At 38.9% G+C, this 19267-nt stretch overlaps 1 protein-coding gene across 4 annotated transcripts in view; it reads left to right on the top strand.

The window, feature by feature from the left end:
* OSBPL9 (oxysterol binding protein like 9) overlaps window positions 1-19267 on the top strand; it is a 188978-nt gene that overhangs the window by 111599 nt on the left and 58112 nt on the right. The window contains exon 1 of one of the 4 annotated variants that reach the window (XM_061184234.1): window positions 5040-5057. The exons of 1 other annotated variant lie outside the window; for it this stretch is intronic. Coding sequence is in view for 1 of the 3 variants with exons in the window: in XM_061184232.1 (XP_061040215.1) it covers window positions 5483-5509 (27 nt within the window). In the remaining 2 variants the exon portion in view is untranslated. Of the gene's footprint in view, window positions 1-5039; window positions 5058-5342; window positions 5510-5556; window positions 5638-19267 lie in introns of those variants that run through there. 2 more of the 4 variants (XM_061184232.1, XM_061184233.1) reach the window with 2 other exon arrangements.

The following is a 19267-nucleotide window of genomic DNA, read 5'->3' as shown; positions in this document are numbered from 1 at the left end:
ATATCCTGCTTCCAAGAGTTGTCTTTTAATGTTGTCTGCTCTAATCATTTGGCCTAAGTTGCTAGGCAAATTCCTAGGGAAACTATGAGTTTTTTTCCCCTATTTTTGCTTCTTCTTTTCTTCTATTGTAATCAAAAGTATTTGTCATCTATCTCTAAAATGACATCAGAGTAGAATGTGATTTATAGGTAAACATTACTGGACTCTCTAGCAGAAATAATATTTTTGAAAGTAGTACATAAATTCTGTATAGTTAAAATGCTCTTTTCATCTTAATAGCTATAGGTAAAGTTGGCCTATTTTTTAGTCAATAGACTTCCTGTCATTTTTAAAGATCCCCCCTCACCCTGAACCTTAGTGTTTTGATTTTTCTTAGATTGTGTTTTATACATTTTTTTGTGAGATGCAGCAAGAGGGAAATTTGGAGGTGTGTGTGTTTTTTTTTTTAAGTTTTTCTTGTTTTGTATTTGTTTTTCAATCTTTTCCTCCAGGTTTATTGAGGATAAATTGACATAGATCACTGTATAAGTTTAAAGTATACAACATGATAATTTTTTAAAATAAATTTATTTATTTTATTTTATTTTTGGCTGTGTTGTGTCTTCCTTGCTGCACACGGTGAGTGGAGACTACTCTTCATGGTGGTGTGCGGACTTCTCATTGAGGGGGCTTCTCTTGTTGCAGAGCATGGGCTCTAGGCATGTGGGCTTCAGTAGTTGTGGCACGTGGGCTCTGTATTTATGGCATGTGGGCTCTAGAGCACAGGCTCAGTAGTTGTAGAGCACGGGCTTAGTTGCTCCACAGCATGTGGGATCTTCCTGGACCAGGGCTCGAACCCGTGTCCCCTGCATTGGCATGTGGATTCCTAACCACTGCGCCACCAGGAAAGTCCCCAATGATGTTTTTTATACTTCTTAATCACTATATTCCATTCTTTTCTTGAACAACAAAAAAAATTAAGTATCAATTTAATTTAATCACTTAGTAGCTTTAGTTATGTAGTTTGAAGATAAGTATTGAAGACCCCTTTGATACATGGGTTGGAAATCAGTTGTCATATATGACTTTAAGGCATTGGTCACTTAATTTTCTTCTAAAACAACTTGTAGATTTCTTTAAAAACACTTGAGTGGGGGCTTCCCTGGTGGCGCAGTGGTTGAGAATCTGCCTGCCAATGCAGGGGACACGGGTTCGAGCCCTGGTCTGGGAAGATCCCACATGCCGCAGAGCGACTAGGCCCGTGAGCCACAATTGCTGAGCCTGTGCGTCTGGAGCCTGTGCTCCACAACAAGAGAGGCCGCAATAGTGAGAGGCCTGCGCACCGCGATGAAGAGTGGCCCCCACTTGCCGCAACTAGAGAAAGCCCTCGCACAGAAACAAAGACCCAACACAGCCATAAATAAACAAATAAATAAAATTAAAAAAAAAAATAACACTTGAGTGTTTTTAAACATAAATTTGAGTTTTTTTCAAAACAATTTTGCTTAGAAGTCCTATAGTTTCTTGGGATAAAATGGGTATGTTGCCTTGTATTGTTTAATTACTTTTCATTTTAAACGCTACATCTTTTGTGCACACTAACTTTACACTAGGATTAGGAAAATGAGAATTATATGTCTGTAACACAGGTATCTCTAATATGAAACCGTGAAAAGGTAGACTCTGGACTGTAGCTATATTATTAAGAGACTGTCATAAGTCATATTCTCTATTGCCATACCAGTCTTAACACTTAAATCTATCAAAAGAAACCCTAATTATAATTGGTTCCACTAAATTTTTACTAGGACTTAACTATTTACACTACACTGTCAAAAATGATAGTGCCTTAGATTTTGAAGCTACTGACCCGTGATGATGATGATGATGATGATGATGATGATGATGATGGAAGATGTGGAGGACACTTTAAAAAAAAATCTGATACTTTGGTATGTACTGTTTTTTTAAAAATAAATTTATTTATTTTTTGGCTGCATTGGGTCTTCGTTGCTGTGTGCGGGCTTTCTCTAGCTGCGGCGAGCGGGGGCTACTCTTTGTTGCGGTGTGCGGGCTTCTCATTGCGGTGGCTTTACTTTGCTGTGGAGCACAGGCTCTAGGCATGCGGGCTGCAGTAGTTGTGGCACGTGGGCTCAGTAATTGTGGCTCGTGGGCTCTAGAGCTCAGGTTCAGTAGTTGTGGTGCAGGGGGCTCAGTTGCTCCACAGCATGTGGGATCTTCCCGGACCAGGGATCGAACCCCTGTCGCCTGCATTGGCGGTCGGATTCTTAACCACTGCGCCACCAGGGAAGTCCCGGTGTGTACTGTTAAATACAAAGCCCTTGATTACCCTATGGGTCTTTCTGTCTTGTTGTGGAGTGAGAAAGAACACATGAAAATCACATGAAAGAACTGGTAAGCAGGAATTACATAAATTAGTATTATGTCTCTTACAGGGTCAATTAGTACAATATATAGACAGAATTAGAGGTGTAGGCTTTTTTGCCCCTTGGCCTGGAGAACTGTTTGATCAGCCAATATTGAATTAAGCCCTCTGAGCTGCTCTGGCACAAAATTAACCGCTAGAAAAGCAGATATTAAAGGAAAAATGTAAAGGGTATTAGTGGAGGTTCTTAGACATTGACCTTGTCCATCTGGCAAAATTAATGTATTTTTCTCCATCACTGCTTACAGTTTAATTGATGCTTATCATAGAATTGGTGTTTATTTTCAGACTCTGTTACCATAGGAAATCCATTATTGAGCACCTAATATGTGCCAGGCATTTGGCTAAATTGAGGCTTTGATGAACAAAATCAGATGGATCCTTGCCTCTTTACCTCTTACAGTCTAGTGGTGAACATAAAACATTAAAGTATGCAGATAGATAGAAAACCTTCAAGTTTCAGACTTTCAAAGATGCAAACGTGTATTCCATCAACATCAGTCGTGAGTGAAATTGCAGTTTACCCTCTGTCTCCTATTGCTGAAGATCCTTCAGCTCTACCATCTCCCAGCTCCTCTCCCTCCTCCAGTCAGTAACTCTTCTTGCCTGTTCACTCAATGCCAGCCCTTGTATGCCAGCTGTTGTACTGTACTACTGTACTTTTCAAGTTACTGTACTGTAAGATTAAAAACGTTTTCTTTATTTTTTGTGTTTGTTTTTTATGTATTATTTGTGTGAAAAATATTATAAACCTATTACAGTACAGTACTATATAGCCGATTGTGTTATTTGGGTACCTAAGCCAACTTTGTTGGACTTACGAACAAATTGGACTTGCAAACTTTCTCGGAATGGAACTCGTTCGTATGTAGGGGACTTACTGGAGCTGTAATAAGTTTTATAAAGGAGCGTTGCATGGGCTATGAGAGCATAAAATAGGAAGAATTCACATAGGCAGGGAGGAAATGATGATGAGTAGAAGTAAATTAAGTGAAGGGTGGGGATTGGGATTTCCCTGGTGGTGTAGTGGTTAAGACTCCGAGCTCCCAATGCGTAGGGCCCGGGTTCGATCCCTGTTCAGGGAACTAGATCCCACATGCCGCAAGGAAGAGTTCGCATGCCGCAACTAAGGAACCCACCTGCCGCAACTAAGACCCGGCACAACCAAATAAATAAATATTAAAAGAAAAAAAAAGTGAGGGATTAGTTTCAAGGGGACAGTGTAATAGACAAAAGTAACCACAGGGGCCATGTGCCAAGGCCCTGAGGTTAGAAGGTCCAAGGCAAATTGAAGAAACATGAAAAAGGCCATTGTGTGGAGTGCAGAAAATGAGGGAGTGGAAGGTGTTAAGATGGGGTGAGGGGCAGGTAGGGCTAAACCTTGCCCACCATTGCTGAATGCTGAGTTGTATCCTAAGCACAATGGAAAGCAGTTGAAGTTCTTTAATGGGGCGGGATGGGGCGGGATGGGGCGGGGCGGGGCGGGGCGGGGCGGGGCGGGGCGGGGCGGGGCGAGATGGGAGTAATGACTTTGGTTTTGGAAACCGACTACTGTGGCCATAGTGTTGAGGATGAATTGCAGGAGCTTTAAGAAGCAGGAATACTTTACTAAGGAGATTGTTGCAAGAGGCTGGGACCTGTAATTGAGTGGTGGTGATGGAGAGAGGTAGAACTGAGATTGTATTCAGGAGGTAAAAATGGCAGAACGTGGTGATGGATTGAATGTGGAATGAGGAAAGTGTCAAGGACTGCCAGGTTTATGGTTCGCATATCGAGTGGATGGTAGTGGTTTTCATTTACTGATACAGGGAGGACTGGAAGAGGACCCGGCTTTTGAGGAAGGGGGTGCGGGAAGAAGAGAGTGCATTTGGCATTGGACGTTTTGAAAAAAATTGCATAAAACAAACTTAAGGGATCTTTAACACAGTGCAGCAAGCATCTATTGAGCCTTTTGCGCAGTGTACAATGTGCTAGTTGTAGGGGCTACCAGTAGAGCTACAAAAATTAATTAGATGCTTAATTTAGTAGAATTACAGGTATATAAATAACCATAAGGAAAAAATAGTAAAAGCAGAAGTTAATTGTCCTCCAGGTCAGTAAGTCAGTCATTTATTTACGTCTGTGATTTCCTGCATTTTGGATGGTTCTCTGCTGAGGTCCTCTAAGTCCGAACTTTCCATCTAATTTGAAGTTATGCCATTTGGATTCCTGAAGCATCTTCACAAGCCACCTACATTCCTTATGGAGCTGTGGCACAACAGCAAGCCCAGTGTTTCCCTGGATTAATAAAATAAAACAGGCACCCCTGCTTTTGTTTATTGATATAGTATCTCCTCCTCCCCTCACGCACTCCCCCGCCTCGTGACACAAACAACTTTTCGGACGTAAGCAAAAGCAGTTATCCAGATGAAACTTGGCTCCACAGCTGCCAAAATATTGGATGTCGAGCTAGCAGTGGGTGGGTGTAGGTGTAGCACGTTTACGTCTGTGACCGGGTCCTTCCCCAGTCGCCACCCTATGGGAATCTCCGGGGCCGAAGCCTCGAAGCCTAGCTGAGCTCCCTCGAGCCACGAGCTTCCTTTCCTGCGGGCTGCATTGGCGTGCCGGGGCGGCCGCGTGTCCCGAGGCACAGGTCCGGGCGCGGGAGCAGGCCCGGGCCCCGAGATGAGCCCTAGGCTCAGCGAGGAGGCGGTGGGGTAGCCGGGCTCTCCGGATGCTCGCCCGCTGGGGCCGGCCCCTCCCGCCTCTCCACCCCAAAATTGGCCTAACCGCCAATCGGCGGCCACTCACCTCCTTTTCAGCAGGTGACCCATGGCCAATCGCCAGGGGTCTCTTTGCCAGGAGGCGGCAGGGCCAGCCAATCGGGGCGGCTCCTAGGCCTGGGCGGGGCAGGGGCAGTAGTAGGGGGGCGAGGGGCTGTCCCGGGGGACCGGCTGAAGCTGACCGGACCGACTGCGCATCAGCCTGGTGATCCGGCGGAGGGAGGAGAAGAGGGGGTCCCCGGAAGCAGCCCTCGGCTCCCTCCCCTGGAGGCACAGAGGGCGGGGGCCTTGGCGAATGGCTTTCTTGACGGCTGCTTGCGGAGTGAGTAGACCCGGAGGGTCTGGGAGAGGGCCGGCTCCCACCCCTGAGTCCCCAGGGACCCTGCTGCTTGCCCGGGCCGTGGGCGCGAATGTCGTTCTCTCCCTGCCTTCTTCCCGCCGCCCCCTGGGGTGAGTAGGACGACGTGGCCGCCCGAGCCCTCTCTTCTCTGGGACTCTGCTCACTTCCTCCGCCGGGATGGTTGGAGGCAGAGGCTAGGGGCCTAATTCTGTACCACTGAGAGGTCATTCGCCACCAAACCAGTCTGGAGAGAGTCGCTTCCCGTTTTTCGATTCATTTTCGTGGAACTCTGTTTTCCTTTCGAAAGCTGTCTCAAGATACTAAACGCAAGAGTTAAACTTTCTCTTAATGTGAAAGCCTAATTTTGACCAGTTGCCCATTAATAGAATTTCCAGTTGCGGGCCAAACATTTTCTGTTGTTTCAGTTTTGGCTCTGTGTTCTTGTCTGGCCCAGTATTTTTGTGTGTAATAATTATGGGTGCTATTATTTGTGAGTGTGAGTGTGGAGGGGGCGAGGGAGCTGGTTTTATGCTTTTTGGGTAGCTTGTACAAAAATAGTGAAAACTTTGGAATAGTTGTAGGGGGTTCTCGTAAAAACTGCAGGCAAAGGTTTAGGTTCTCAGTAAGCTTGGTTATGGAAAGTTGAATATAAGCAATAGACCAGGAAGTATGTTTGAATCATGCATTTTTCGCCGCATTCCTACTACACTTAACAAGTATTTTTGTTATGAAAGAGCGAGAGATGTGTTGATCAAGAAAACTTCTTTTTGCTAATTTGAAGTTAACATTTGGCTTTGCTTGTTGATTAAACCGTTTACTTTTATCTGTGTTCAGGAAATCAAAAACAAATCAAGTAATTATTTCTCCTAGTTTTGAGTGGAGAAGGTGGGAGAGATCTTAAAATAGTAGTTGCAGTTTTAAGAGTTTTTGTAGTGAACTTTAAGTTGGAAATTCTCATCCACTGTGAGTCATCTCTCAGAACATTGCCTTTATTGAACTGAGTTTGTGATAAAGCTCTTTAATAAATAGTATTAACATCACTCATTTACTTAAAATTAAAAAAAATTTTTTTTCACTTTTTGTGTACGCCAGCAACTTAAATTAAAATACCTATTACCTTTCCTAGCCCAGGGAAGATAAAAACCACTAAAAATCAGACTTTTAGCCTGGAGAACTTAAATGGGAAATTAGAAAGATAACAGAGAAGCTGGATCTGTTTTCAAAGTGTCCTGAGTTTGGTTTTGACAGAGATGACATTTTACTTGAAGTGCCCTTCAGTAAATATTAGGCTGCAGTGACTGCTGGTCACATCCGTTTTGATGTTTCCAAAGTCCTAGTTGGTTGTTTTTTTTTTTCCCCTTTAGTGTGGGAAGATTGGGTTCAGTAATAATCTAACGACTGAACCATCCCCAGTTGATAAGTTTGGTTCAGCCAGTAAAGAGCATTGTGATACAACCATATTCTGCTGATTGGAGAATCAGGCAGTTGCATAGTTTGCAGTCTATTGCTTGAGAAAAAGGATATCAGGCTTTTATTCTAAAAAGGAAATTCTAAGATGTTCCCTAGGATATATTGAGTTCTATCAGTATCTAAACTTTATAGTGTTGAGTAAGAACTGATGTTTATGGGGATTCTATAGAAAAAGACAGTTTTTATGCGTACTATAATGTACTTGGCCTAAAATTATATTTAGGAAGATTTTCCAGTAAAGGTTTAAACAAATATTATGTTTGAAAGAATAGTGCTTAGGCTGAAAATGTGTTTAAGCCAAGTACCTCTCCCGAAGTATTTTAATTAATCGTAGTTCCACCATACACAGGCAATTAGTCATTTAAAGCTATTTTCCATCTCCCTTATTTTCCATGTCCGGTCACCAGGTCCTGTTAAATTTGCCTTAGTAATGTCTCTTGGATTTGGCCTCTTTTTTCCACCTGATAGTGCTTTAATTCAGGCCCTCATCATCTCACCTAGACTTTTGCAAAACCTAACTAGTCTCCCTGTCTCTAGACTCCCTCTACCCATACTCTTTATCCATAGTCAGATCCCACTGAGTCACTGCTGTGCTTAAAAGTCTGTTTTGGCTCCCTCTTGCCAAAGCCCAGATGCTGGGAATGTTCTTTAAGGCCCTTCACAATCTGGTCCTAATTTATCGCTCTTGAGTGTGGACTCAGCTGCAGGCGGCCTACCCAAGGCATCTACTCTAGCATTGTGAGCTGTTAACCATTTGGAACGTGGCATAGCCTCTCATAGCTCTTGGTCCGGTCACAGCCTTTCCCTCTTGATTAGAATTATAATTGCTTAGAATTCAATCAAGTGATAAATCTCCACTTCTTCCTTTGACATACAGTTTGCATGTTACTTTTTCTTTGATGGCTTCCTTCCTTCAGGCAGAGCAAGTTAGAATTACTATTGTCCTTCATGTGCTACTACAGCACTTTGTTCATACTTCTATACTATAAATTTCTGTGCACATACCTGATTCTTGGATTAGACTCTAACCTCCTTTATTCCTAGGGCCTTTGCCCCTAGTCCAGTGCTTGGCACATTGTGGGTGCTTAGTGGATCCTCGTTAAAATGATCAGAATATGTGGCTTAATCATGTCCTAAGTGTGCAACCTTTGGCTCACTGTACTGGAGCTGGGTTTATCCCTGTGAGTTAGAAATGCTTGCTAAGTCACCAAGCTCTCTGGTTGCTGTCACACCTGAGAGACCGGACTGGAGAAAATGTTTAGAAATAATGTTACAAATGGTGAGCCGATTTCCAGGCAAACTCCTCCTCCCCCAACCTACATGACCTCTGATATAGTTGAAAGAATACTAGCAGCAGTACCAGCACAAATTGGTTCTGTAGTAGTTAGTATCATAGGAAAAAGCATGTTGCTGGCTAGAGAAGTCAGGGAGACTGCTTAGAAGGGGTGAAATCTGATCTCATTCCAGAAGATTAGGTAATGATTAATTATAATTGCTATTATCTGTATTGTCCTTAAAGATGTCCTTTGAAGGCATTGACAGTACCTGGCACATAACAGATGTTCAATGAATATTTGTGTTACGAAGGAAAGGTAATGGTTGCTCTGTGTGTGTTGTGGGACGGGGGAGATACTTGTAGCCCTTTCCACACTGGAGTTCATTTATTTCTGGAAACACCTTTAAGAACTTTGCTTCTTTGCTATATTGACTTGAGCAGCTAATTTTGTTTTTTCTGAAATGTGCCACTTCAACCAAGTTATTCTGCTTACTTGGTTGTTTCTTTGCATTCTCTGCATTCCAGAGCATGTTTTTAAATCTGGTTGCATTAGTCTTCCTCATTCAGTTTCAAGGTTACACTAAATTTTTGCTTGTGTTTTAACATTTTTTGTCCTACGGTGGAGGACCTGGCTGCAGTTAGAACCTGTAAGTTCTTGTTGTCTTTATTTAAATGAAATTAATTTTTTTCGAAAGTGAGTAAGTGGACCCCAGGTTTTTCCAGTATGGTGAGGTATTTACTCACCTGGTGAATATGGTTATTTACCTGGATATACTGGCTTCACAGAATCTTAGAACTGGAAGGGATCTTAAAGTTTTAATTCGGCTTCTACCTATTTTTATAATGGAGAAAACAGTTTCGGAGAAGCCAAGTGACTTGGCCAAGGTCACACAGTTAGAGATTAGAATAACTAGGACTACAGCCTATGATTCTTGCTCTTGTATTAGCTCTAGAGAGAACTGGAGTGCTACTCTGATGCTGCTATTCATTCACTGCTCACCTCACTCTCCAAGTCCCAGTAATTTTTCCGGTTCAGGCACTAATTTTGGTTTCCTTTCAGATTCAGTACCCAGATCTGAAAAATAGCATCTTACATACTTCTCCAAGAGAATGTCATTCCTTATTTGGATTCCTTGTGCTTTCCAGTCTCTCTTTGTGCTTATATACTGGTTCCTGAGTCTGGGGAGATGGCTTTTCTGGTTATTCTCCATTTTCCTGCAGATTCATTCTCTGCCCCTCTCTACTCCCTGCCTCCCTGCTTCAGGAGGCTGACCTTTACAGCCTGTGTCATCTGGAGTTCTTTATCCTCTGGCTTCTGGTAGGGTTTAGCCAATGAGAGGATGGAAGATAGAAGGAAGGAAAGAGAGAACCTTTGGGGTATTTATTCCTCTTGCTCTTTCTCTGCTTCCATGCATTTGTAGCAGTGGCTACAACTAGAGTGTCCTTTGAGCCTACTTGGATTTACATTGTTTCACTCCTTGTTCCTTCAGGCTTGGGAGTGGTGAAGGCTTCCTGCTGTTCCTAATTCTTGGGTACCTCAGCATCCCTTGTTACTGCCCTCATTTCTCTAGTCACTTGGTTAAAGAGTTCAAAAATCCCATCTGATTATGATGTTTCCTGCCCTTGCCCACTACTGTTAATAATTTTTGCCCTCCCCATCTCTGTCAGAATCCTACACTCTAAAATGCTACCTCTGTGAAGCTTTTTTCATCCCCTTAACTTTCTTCTTTGAATCTCTTAGTATCTTTCTCATAACACTTAATCTACCATGCTTGAATCAGTTATTTGTAGACAGATTTTTATCTCCTACTACACGTTTGAAACTCTTTGGGTGTGATCTGTATCTGCTTCATCTTGGCATGTCCAAAGCCTCCAGCACAATGTTGTCATAGTCATAAAAAACACCAGTGAATAAATCATTACTGTAACACTGAATTCTAAGCCCAGAGTAGTATGTATAAAACTGTGCTCATGAGACTTGGCGGGAGAGAATGAGTTTCTAGAAGTTTGTTTCAGTTGTTCAGCTGGTCTTGCTTCTTGTACTGCCTGGGTGGTACAGTGTCTTTCCTCCTGTTCAATTTCTCTTTTCTTAAAAACTTTCAATTAGCCTTAAAAATTTTCAGCATCCATACTTGTAATATAATAAATCATTAAGAATAATTAAATGTTATTTATGATTTTTTTCCTGAGCACTCTGGTTTATAATCTGCAAGAACTTCTTTGATTGTTTTTTTATGTTTAAATCCTAACAGGTAGGTACATTTCAGAATTTCTTCATTCACTTACAAAAATTTTATTGAGCATTTGCTAGAAACCAAACACTAGCCTGGGGGATACAGTAGAGAACAAAAAGAGTCCTGTCCTGTCGGGCATATATTTTAATCATATTTTAGACCATTTTGATAGATTTCAGACAACAATTAGGGTAATCAGGATAAATCAGGGTAATTTTGTACTGCACTTTTAACAGCCTTAGCAGAAACAACCTGTTTCCTTCTGTTTGATGTTCACTGGCAGCTAAAATTAGATATACAAAAACTGCTTCAACATATATGATTTTTAAGAGATAAATGCCAAACCAGTTAGAGAATCTGTTCTTTCCAGTTCAGGGTTGTTGTATTTATTCTATTTTGTTTGGTTGTTTTGTGTGAGAAATAAGCCATTTAGTACTGATTGTCTGTTGGCCTGACTAGCTTATCATTTAACTTCCCTTGGGTGTTTCATTTTCAGTTTGTTATATTTTCCTACGTAGAGAGATCCAGTTTTGTTAGAGGAATATATTAGGTTTTGTTTGTGAAAACATTTCGTAATCAGATTTTCAACAAGTATTATGAATGAGTATGAGAATTCTGCAGTTATTTCAAAACTTGAACTATTAAAACATTCAGTTTAAGAATTCATGTGTTTAATGTGATTTTTTCCCTCATTATATGTAGAGCAGATTTGCATAAAACTTTCTAAAACTTCCGTTTTTGGTGGACCGTTGAAAACAGTGAGAGTTTTTCTTTTAAAAATGCTGTGAAGCTTTGACCCACCTCCTAGAGAAATGGAAATAAGAACAAAAATTAACAAATGGGACCTAATGAAACTTAAAAGCTTTTGCACAGCAAAGGAAACCATAAACAAGACGAAAAGACAACCCTCAGAATGGGAGAAAATATTTGCAAATGAAGCAACTAACAGAGGATTAATCTCCAAAATATACAGGCAGCTCATGCAGCTCAATATCAAAAAAACAAACAACCCAATCCAAAAATGGGCTGAAGACCTAAATAGACATTTCTCCAAAGAAGATATACAGATTGCCAACAAACACATGAAAGGATGCTCAACATCACTAATCATTAGAGAAATGTAAATCAAAACCACAACGAGGTGTCACCTCACCTCACACCGGTCAGAATGGCCATCATCAAACAATCTACAAGCAATAAGTGCTGGAGAAGATGTGGAGAAAAGGGAACCCTCTTGCACTGTTGGTGGGAATGTAAATTGATCTAGCCACTATGGAGAACAGTATGGAGGTTCCTTAAAAAACTAAAAATAGAACTACCATATATGACCCAGCAATCCCACTACTGGGCATATACCCTGAGAAAACCATAATTCAAAAAGACACATGTACCACAATGTTCACTGCAGCACTATTTGCAATAGCCAGGGCATGGAAGCAACCTAAGTGTCCATCAACAGATGAATGGATAAAGAAGATGTGGCACATGTATACAATGCAATATTACTCAGCCATAAAAAGAAACGAAATTGAGTTATTTGTAGTGAGGTGGATGGACCTAGAGTCTGTCATACAGAGTGAAGTAAGTCAGAAAGAGAAAAACAAATACCGTATGCTAACACATATATATGGAATCTTAAAAAAAAAAAGTCCTGGTGAACCTTGTGGCAGGACAGGAATAAAGATGTAGACGTAGAGAATGGACTTGAGGACACGGGGAGGGGGAAGGGTAAGCTGGGACAAAGTGAGAGAATAGCATTGACATATATACACTACCAAATGTAAAATAGATAGCTAGTGGGAAGAAGCTGCATAGCACAGGGAGATCAGTTCGGTGCTTTGTGTCCACCTAGAGGGGTGGGATAGGGAGGGTGGGAGGGAGATGCAAGAGGGAAGGGATGTGGGGATATATGTATACGTATAGCTGATTCACTTTGTTATACAGCAGAAACTAACACACCATTGTTAAGCAATTATACTCCAGTAAAGATGTTTAAAAAAAAATGCTGTGAAGCTGAATGACAGGCAGTAATCTGAGGTTGGGAAGGGGAAGAATGTATTTTTTGCATCCCCTCTAGTAAGCAGCTCAGAGCTTATTTAAGATCCTGGAATGACTTAACCCAAGACTTTTAATTTTAAAAAAGATACGGTCAGTAGCCTGACCCACTAGTATGTGAAAAAGAAAAGCTTTGGCTAATTGCCAAAACTACATGGTCAAACAGTGCTTTGTTGGGGGGGTCATGTAGTAGGTGTTTTTGTTTTTTATGAGTTTGCTTTTTTGAATGTTGACTCATGACCATGGAATTGGCAGGAAGGATGTGGGAAGAAAATTAGGTATTCTGCTTTGTTTTACTGGCCATTTTTCTTCTCAGCATTTATTCCAGTATAGCAGTGATTGCTAATTTTTAAGTGTATGGGTTTTTTTGGGTTTTTTTTTTTGCTAGTTTGTACTTTATCTGTAAATAATGTTATAAGTTTTTTATGCTGTATTTTATTTTGCTTGGAAAGGTGTATCTGAGCAGCTTCAGCATTGCCAAATTTTCTCTCTCAAGTCATTTTAGGGTTTGGTAGATAATTTTAAAATAATAATGCTGATGATTTTGCAAGCTAAAACAGTTATAAAATTTTTGAAACATATTTATAACCTACACAGTTTCTGAATACTTTTTACATTAAGTTTTTGAATTTAAGTAAATAGATACTTTTAAAAATCAGACATCATGAATGTATAAAGTAAAAATTAAGCGTCCCTGCCTTAAATGCCCCTCTTTCTCAATCGCACTCCCTAGGAATAACATCTGCATCTCATGTGTTTTGTTTCATGTGTTTTATTTCAGGTGTGTGTGTGTGAATAAAATAACTTTTCAAAATGTAACTTCTTTATTGTTCATGTCTCTATTTATCTAGAATAAGGTAAGCACTCAACCAGTATTAATTGACTTGAATTCTGGTGTTTATTTTACTTTTGTAATTTGCTTTCCACATTCAGAGGCTGTAAACTCATATTTCATTTTAGATTTTTTTTAAGTAATTTGCTGCATTCTGAAATCTCGAGGCAATCCTGTATGCCTTCCAGAATTTTATATCTCTAAAATGCTAGTTACAACCTTTATAGAGAGAGAGAACATATAATTTATTGTCCAAACTGGGGCACTTTGAGAGTGAAGGAGGCTGCTAATAATTTTGTTGATACAACAGACATAACTAGGGATATCCCAGACAAACTAGGGTAATGGTCACGCGGTTTACAAACTTCAGATTTTTGTTTGTTTTATTTACTTTTGGCAATAACTTTTCGTATGACTTTAATATTTTTTTCTTTTTATTTATTATGTATTTATTTTTGGCTACGTTGGGTCTTCGTTGCTGCACATGGGGCTTTCTCTAGTTGTGGTGAGCAGGGACTACTTTGTTACAGTGCGTGGGCTTCTCATTGTGGTGGCTTCTCGTTGTGGAGCATGGGCTCTAGGCGCGCTGGCTTCAGTAGTTGTGGCACGTGGGCTCAGTAGTGTGGCTCACGGGCTCTAGAGTGCCAGCTCAGTAGTTGTGATGCACGGGCTTAGTTGCTCCGCGGCATGTGGTATCCTCCCAGACCAGGGCTCGAACCCCTGTCCCCTGCCTTGGCAGGTGGATTCTTAACCACTGCACCACCAGGGAAGCTCCATATGACTTTACTGAATAAATTGGGAGAGTCATTTGGAAAGACAAGCTGTCAGTGATTTAAATAGAGGAAAACGGTACAAATCCCAAACCTTTCTTGTGCAGTTGTTTGAGTAGCCAAATCACTTTATGGAGTCAATATTAGTGTTTTGTTCTGTAAGTCAAAAGGTTACCTAACACTGTCAGTATTAGATGAAGAGAGATCATGAAGAGTAAGCAGTTGTGCTAAGAGTTATAATAAAGCTAAGGAATTTTGGCACCGGTGTCTGTACCTGATTCCTGTTTGACAAAGCAGCTGTTTTCTGTCCCAAGTATATGAGCAATTCAGATTTGTTTTGTGTTGTTTTTTTTTTAAGAGAAGCTATTTTCTTTGTAAATTTAAAGATAAAAACAGTTTTATTTTTCAAAGAACTAACGAATTTTCAAAAATCAGATTATTTTATGGAAAAAGGGGGCTTTCTTTATATTGTTTGACTCTTTGGTACCAAGGTAATAATTGAATACAGTTTACCTTTTATGGTTCAGGCATGATACCTGATACTTTTCTGAACATCTTATAGGGAATTTTGTTTTTGATCTGTTTTGCAAGACTGTATTTTATCATTGTTTGTCTGTTCCTCACACCTTTTTTATTACTATTTATTTTCTTGAGTTCATCAGCTTACTGTTTGTATTCCTTTTTTAAAGGAATGTTAAATACAGTCTAACTTACGCTTGTATCCTTTTCTTGATTATACTTCTGTATTAAAATTGCGTATGTTTTGTGTATTACCTAGTTGTTAATTCATTTTGTTTTTAATCCATCAAATATTCATTGAGGACCTTTTCTGTATGTTAGGCACTAGTTTAGGGCCTTGGATACAGTGGTGAATCCTGGTTATTTTCAGTTCCACATTGTGGAGAGGAAATAGAACACCCACTACTGTGTTACTTTATGCATATTCTTTCATTTCATCTATCCAACAACTTTGAGTGGTTTATTATTGTGTCCATCCCTGGATAAGGAAAAGGAGGTAGAGAAAGTAACTTGGCCAGATCATGTAGGTAATTGGTTAGAGACTTGCAGATTCAGGATTTAAACTTAGATCAGTCTGACCTTAAAGCTGGTGTTCATTTTTGGTATACCAGGCTCCTTCAGGCATTTTTTAGACTAAATTTTAGTCTCTTATGCCATGAATTCTTTTCAAATATCATTGTGATTTAATAGAGAGGTGTAATGGATTTGAAATCAAAGGGCTGGGTTGAAATCTCAATTAAAAAAAAACCCAGCTGGATGATTTGGGAAAGCACTTATGAAATAGGGTTAATATCTATCTACCTTACTATGTATGTTATAATAATGAAATAAGAAATAATATAAAGTATCTAGCAGAGGACCTAATACTCTGGGAAAAAAATTACTATACTGTGCATCCGTGGTGAATCCATGGTGTTAGAACTGTTCATTTAGAACTGTGGAAAAAGGCCTTACCTTTTTTGGCATTCTTGGGGTACCTAAGCAGTTGTTGATAAGATAGCTATAGCTACCATTTTGATAATAGAGACCCTATTTTGGAGCCTTAGATTATCAGGACATTGACTTAGATGGAAAATACCTTCCTGAAGTTACATCGGAGTAAAGAGTTTAATAATAGGTTCAATTTTATGGACGTTTTTGAATTGATAATCTTTACTCCAAATGAATTGGTAGTTGAGTGTTCTTTAGCGTTAAAAATAGGGGAAATTCTTACTCTCAGAACTTCTCTATATCTCTAAATTCTGTTTTCCTTTAGCTGAAGTGAGTAAACCTCGGAGACAGCAGATTATAAATGTTTCCAAATTTTCAGTAATCCAAGGAAATCACATGTTAGTATACCCCACATAAAATCATGGTCTTACTAATATTTTTGGTTTCTTTAATATACTTTTTTCATCATTAAAGCAACTTTTGAGTCATTTGGTAAGGAGACAAAATGGTGTCATTTCTCAAAAAACTTAATTTGCTAAAAAATTTCTAAGGAACAGAAAAGCCATTAAGTTTGGCATAATGTTTATTTATCTGTTTATTTTTCAACTTGCCACTTGCTGCTCATGTACCTACTTTTCCTCTGTATAGCTACAGATGTTTCTCTTATAATTCCTTTAATTAATTATTGATGTCAGACGCACAGCATAGTAACTTTCTATTCTTTCTTTTCCTTACCTTTATGGAAGATCAGTACCACACTTGCTTTTTTCCAGTCTTCTGGTATCTCTCCAGTTCTTGAATTTTCAAAAATAATTGTAAGTGATTCAATTGTAAGTATGCCCTATACTTCTTTCATTGGATGAAAGCATATCTGTGATGCATGTCATCTCAAATTGCTAATTGTGAACATAAACTTTCCAAATACTCTTATATTTAATCAAAACAACATTTCTGCAGAGTTTTTATTATTTTATTTATAGGGTGTGTATTTTGCTAATTTTAAAAAATCATCTACTTTTGTCTGGATTTATGCCATTTATTTTTCATTAGGAGTCTTGTTTTCTTTGGTGTTTTTCCTTTGTTAAATTTTTAAGCTGTTATTCCCTTTTACAGTTCTACTACTGATAACTTATTTTGTTTTCTTGTTCTGAACTTTTCTATGAGACTTATGTGGAATAATTTCTGTATTTCTCTCTTCACAACGTATTTTTATTATATACTATTTTGTCCTGTATGGGAGAAAGCGCTGAGTGTAGGGTACTTAGTCCTTTAAGTTTTGGCTGTGAAATAAGATTTGATATGAAAATAATTACTCATTTGTGAATTTCTTTTTACAGTGTTATTCAGCCATAGCCCTTCCTGTTCTGCATTTTTCTTCTCAGTTCCTTAAATTACTCATAACTTTCTTATTTCCTTATTCTGACCTCAAGAAGACATTAAACCACCTTTTCCCACCTTACCTCCACTATTCATTACTCTTCCTCTGTCAGCAGGAATTACTTTAAAAGCTTTTACTCCTTGCCTCAGAAATTGCCTCTTGTACTGTTTTACTAAGAGTGTCTCTCCAAAGTAGCTACATATGAAGTAGAATTCATATGTACTTCAGAAAGTATTAAAGACATCCCTTTTACTACTCTTCTTTTTAATGGTGGTAAAGTATTCAGTTATGTGTATGTATAAAGTATAAATAGTGTTTAATGTCCCGATTAAAGTATTGATAGAAATTCATTTAATTTTGCTGACATTTGTTAGCTTTGAAGTACCTTCTGAGAAAAGTGATGCTGTTCAACGTAAGTATTAGAAAGATAGTAGGAAGTACTTACATACAGTTTTGAGGCAGTTTAATATTCTTCTATCATTCTAGATATTATTTTTGAAATTCCCCTTAAATTGGGCCAGATGTCTGTCTCTATATATACATATACATATATATATTTAATCTGGATACATAGGTCTTGATTGATACAGAATTATGTGTTACTCTTGACTTCATATACATACTTTAGCTTTCTTTAGCAAATTACTCTTGCAAACTGAGACTGTTTTGTTTTTTAGCATACTCACCACATAAGTGGGGTTTTTTTCTTTACATTTCTAATTTTATGGTTTAATTTCTATTGAGTTTCTTCTAGTTTAACTTTTTTTACATCACAGACCATTTTGTCTCTATTTTTCTATAATAGTCATGTTTAATTTAAACTTTAAATGAATTCATACAGAAATCATCAAGTTAGAACTATGGATCATCAATATAGTAAACAAGGGAGCAGCAACCTCTTTGGTCCCGATTGCCAAAAATGCAACATAACCACTTCAGTTGCTACTGCAGGACAAAAGAGAAGGAAAGAAAGGGAGTGAGGGAGTAGAAAACTAAAAGGAGAAAGAGAATAGAAAGGCAGGGGAAATACAGGGAGACGTGGTCATGGAGAAGAGTGGTATCATGGCATCAGCAGTTGCCAGAAGCTGCAATCAGTGCAACACACATTCACTCAACAATGAGCTAGCCTGGAGTCGAGGTGCGGGGGTATAGTGCTGAATGAATGGCAGTTCCTGCCCTCGTGGAGTTTATAATCCTTCACAGAAGTCAATCAATTAAATATTTAATTATGATAAAATGTGATAAGTGTTAGATAAAAAGGCAAGTACAGAGTAGTAGAATGTACATCTGCTTGACTCCCAACCAGCTTGTTCTCAAGAGCTAAGTGTCACCCTAAGAAGTATGAAGTCACACTGTTTTAAAGGGTCTGCCTGTTCTGAGTTCTTTTCAAAGGAAGACAAACCACTCAACATGGTAGAGGACTATATTCTATTTTTATGACCTGGTTTGAAACAAAATTCCATTAAAAAGGATATGAATAAGTATAGTGCCTTATATCTTAAATGTTTAATGGAAAGAGGAATAGTTATGACTTTAAAGGGATTTTGTGAAATAGTTTATGTTAGGAGGTACTGAGTTCCTTTTCTCTTGAGATACTCAGGCAAAGACTAGATGACTTTCAAGGACATTATAAAAGTAACTTATATGAGTGGGAGGCTGGACTAGGTGGCCTTGATTCTGTGTACTGAGTCACAATATGTAGTGAAAACTTATATTTTCTTCTAGTGTATTATTCTTATAAGACGTGAGAAAACAGTTTAATTACTGTCAGTTGCTTGTCCACGGTAATAATAAATGCGTACATGTTATTTTATTGATTTAAGATGGGGAAACTATATATGCAGATTTTATTTTAAAGTATACCAAAGATTTATGGATTACTGTGCAAGGGAGTTTTAGGCCAGTTCTGGGACTTTAAGCTAATAACTGTTGTTACAAACCTCCCATTATACATTACATAAAGAAAAATGGATTGTTGAGTAGTAGATCTTTGACTTGGATGTTACAATGTGTGGTGTTTTAAGGGTAAAGTACCATTGTAGAAGATGATATCTAGGGGGAGGCAGGTCTGACAAAAGAGCCAAGGTGAGGTTCACATGACTATAGCAACATCAAAGAGTTGTTTTTTAAGACTTAATTTAGACTTAATTTCAGATCTCAGTAATATAAATCTAATTTTTTCCATTTATTTATTGGGGGATTTTTAATCAGATATAGTGACTTGTTCAGAAGGATATATTAATTAGATTTCTATAGTGGTAGTTCTAAATGGATTC

This window comes from Eubalaena glacialis, chromosome 3 (genome assembly GCF_028564815.1).
Source record: "Eubalaena glacialis isolate mEubGla1 chromosome 3, mEubGla1.1.hap2.+ XY, whole genome shotgun sequence".
NCBI classification, from domain to species: domain Eukaryota; kingdom Metazoa; phylum Chordata; class Mammalia; order Artiodactyla; family Balaenidae; genus Eubalaena; species Eubalaena glacialis.
The sequence above is the reverse complement of the archived record's forward strand: the minus strand, read 5'-3'. Positions and strand labels throughout refer to the sequence as shown.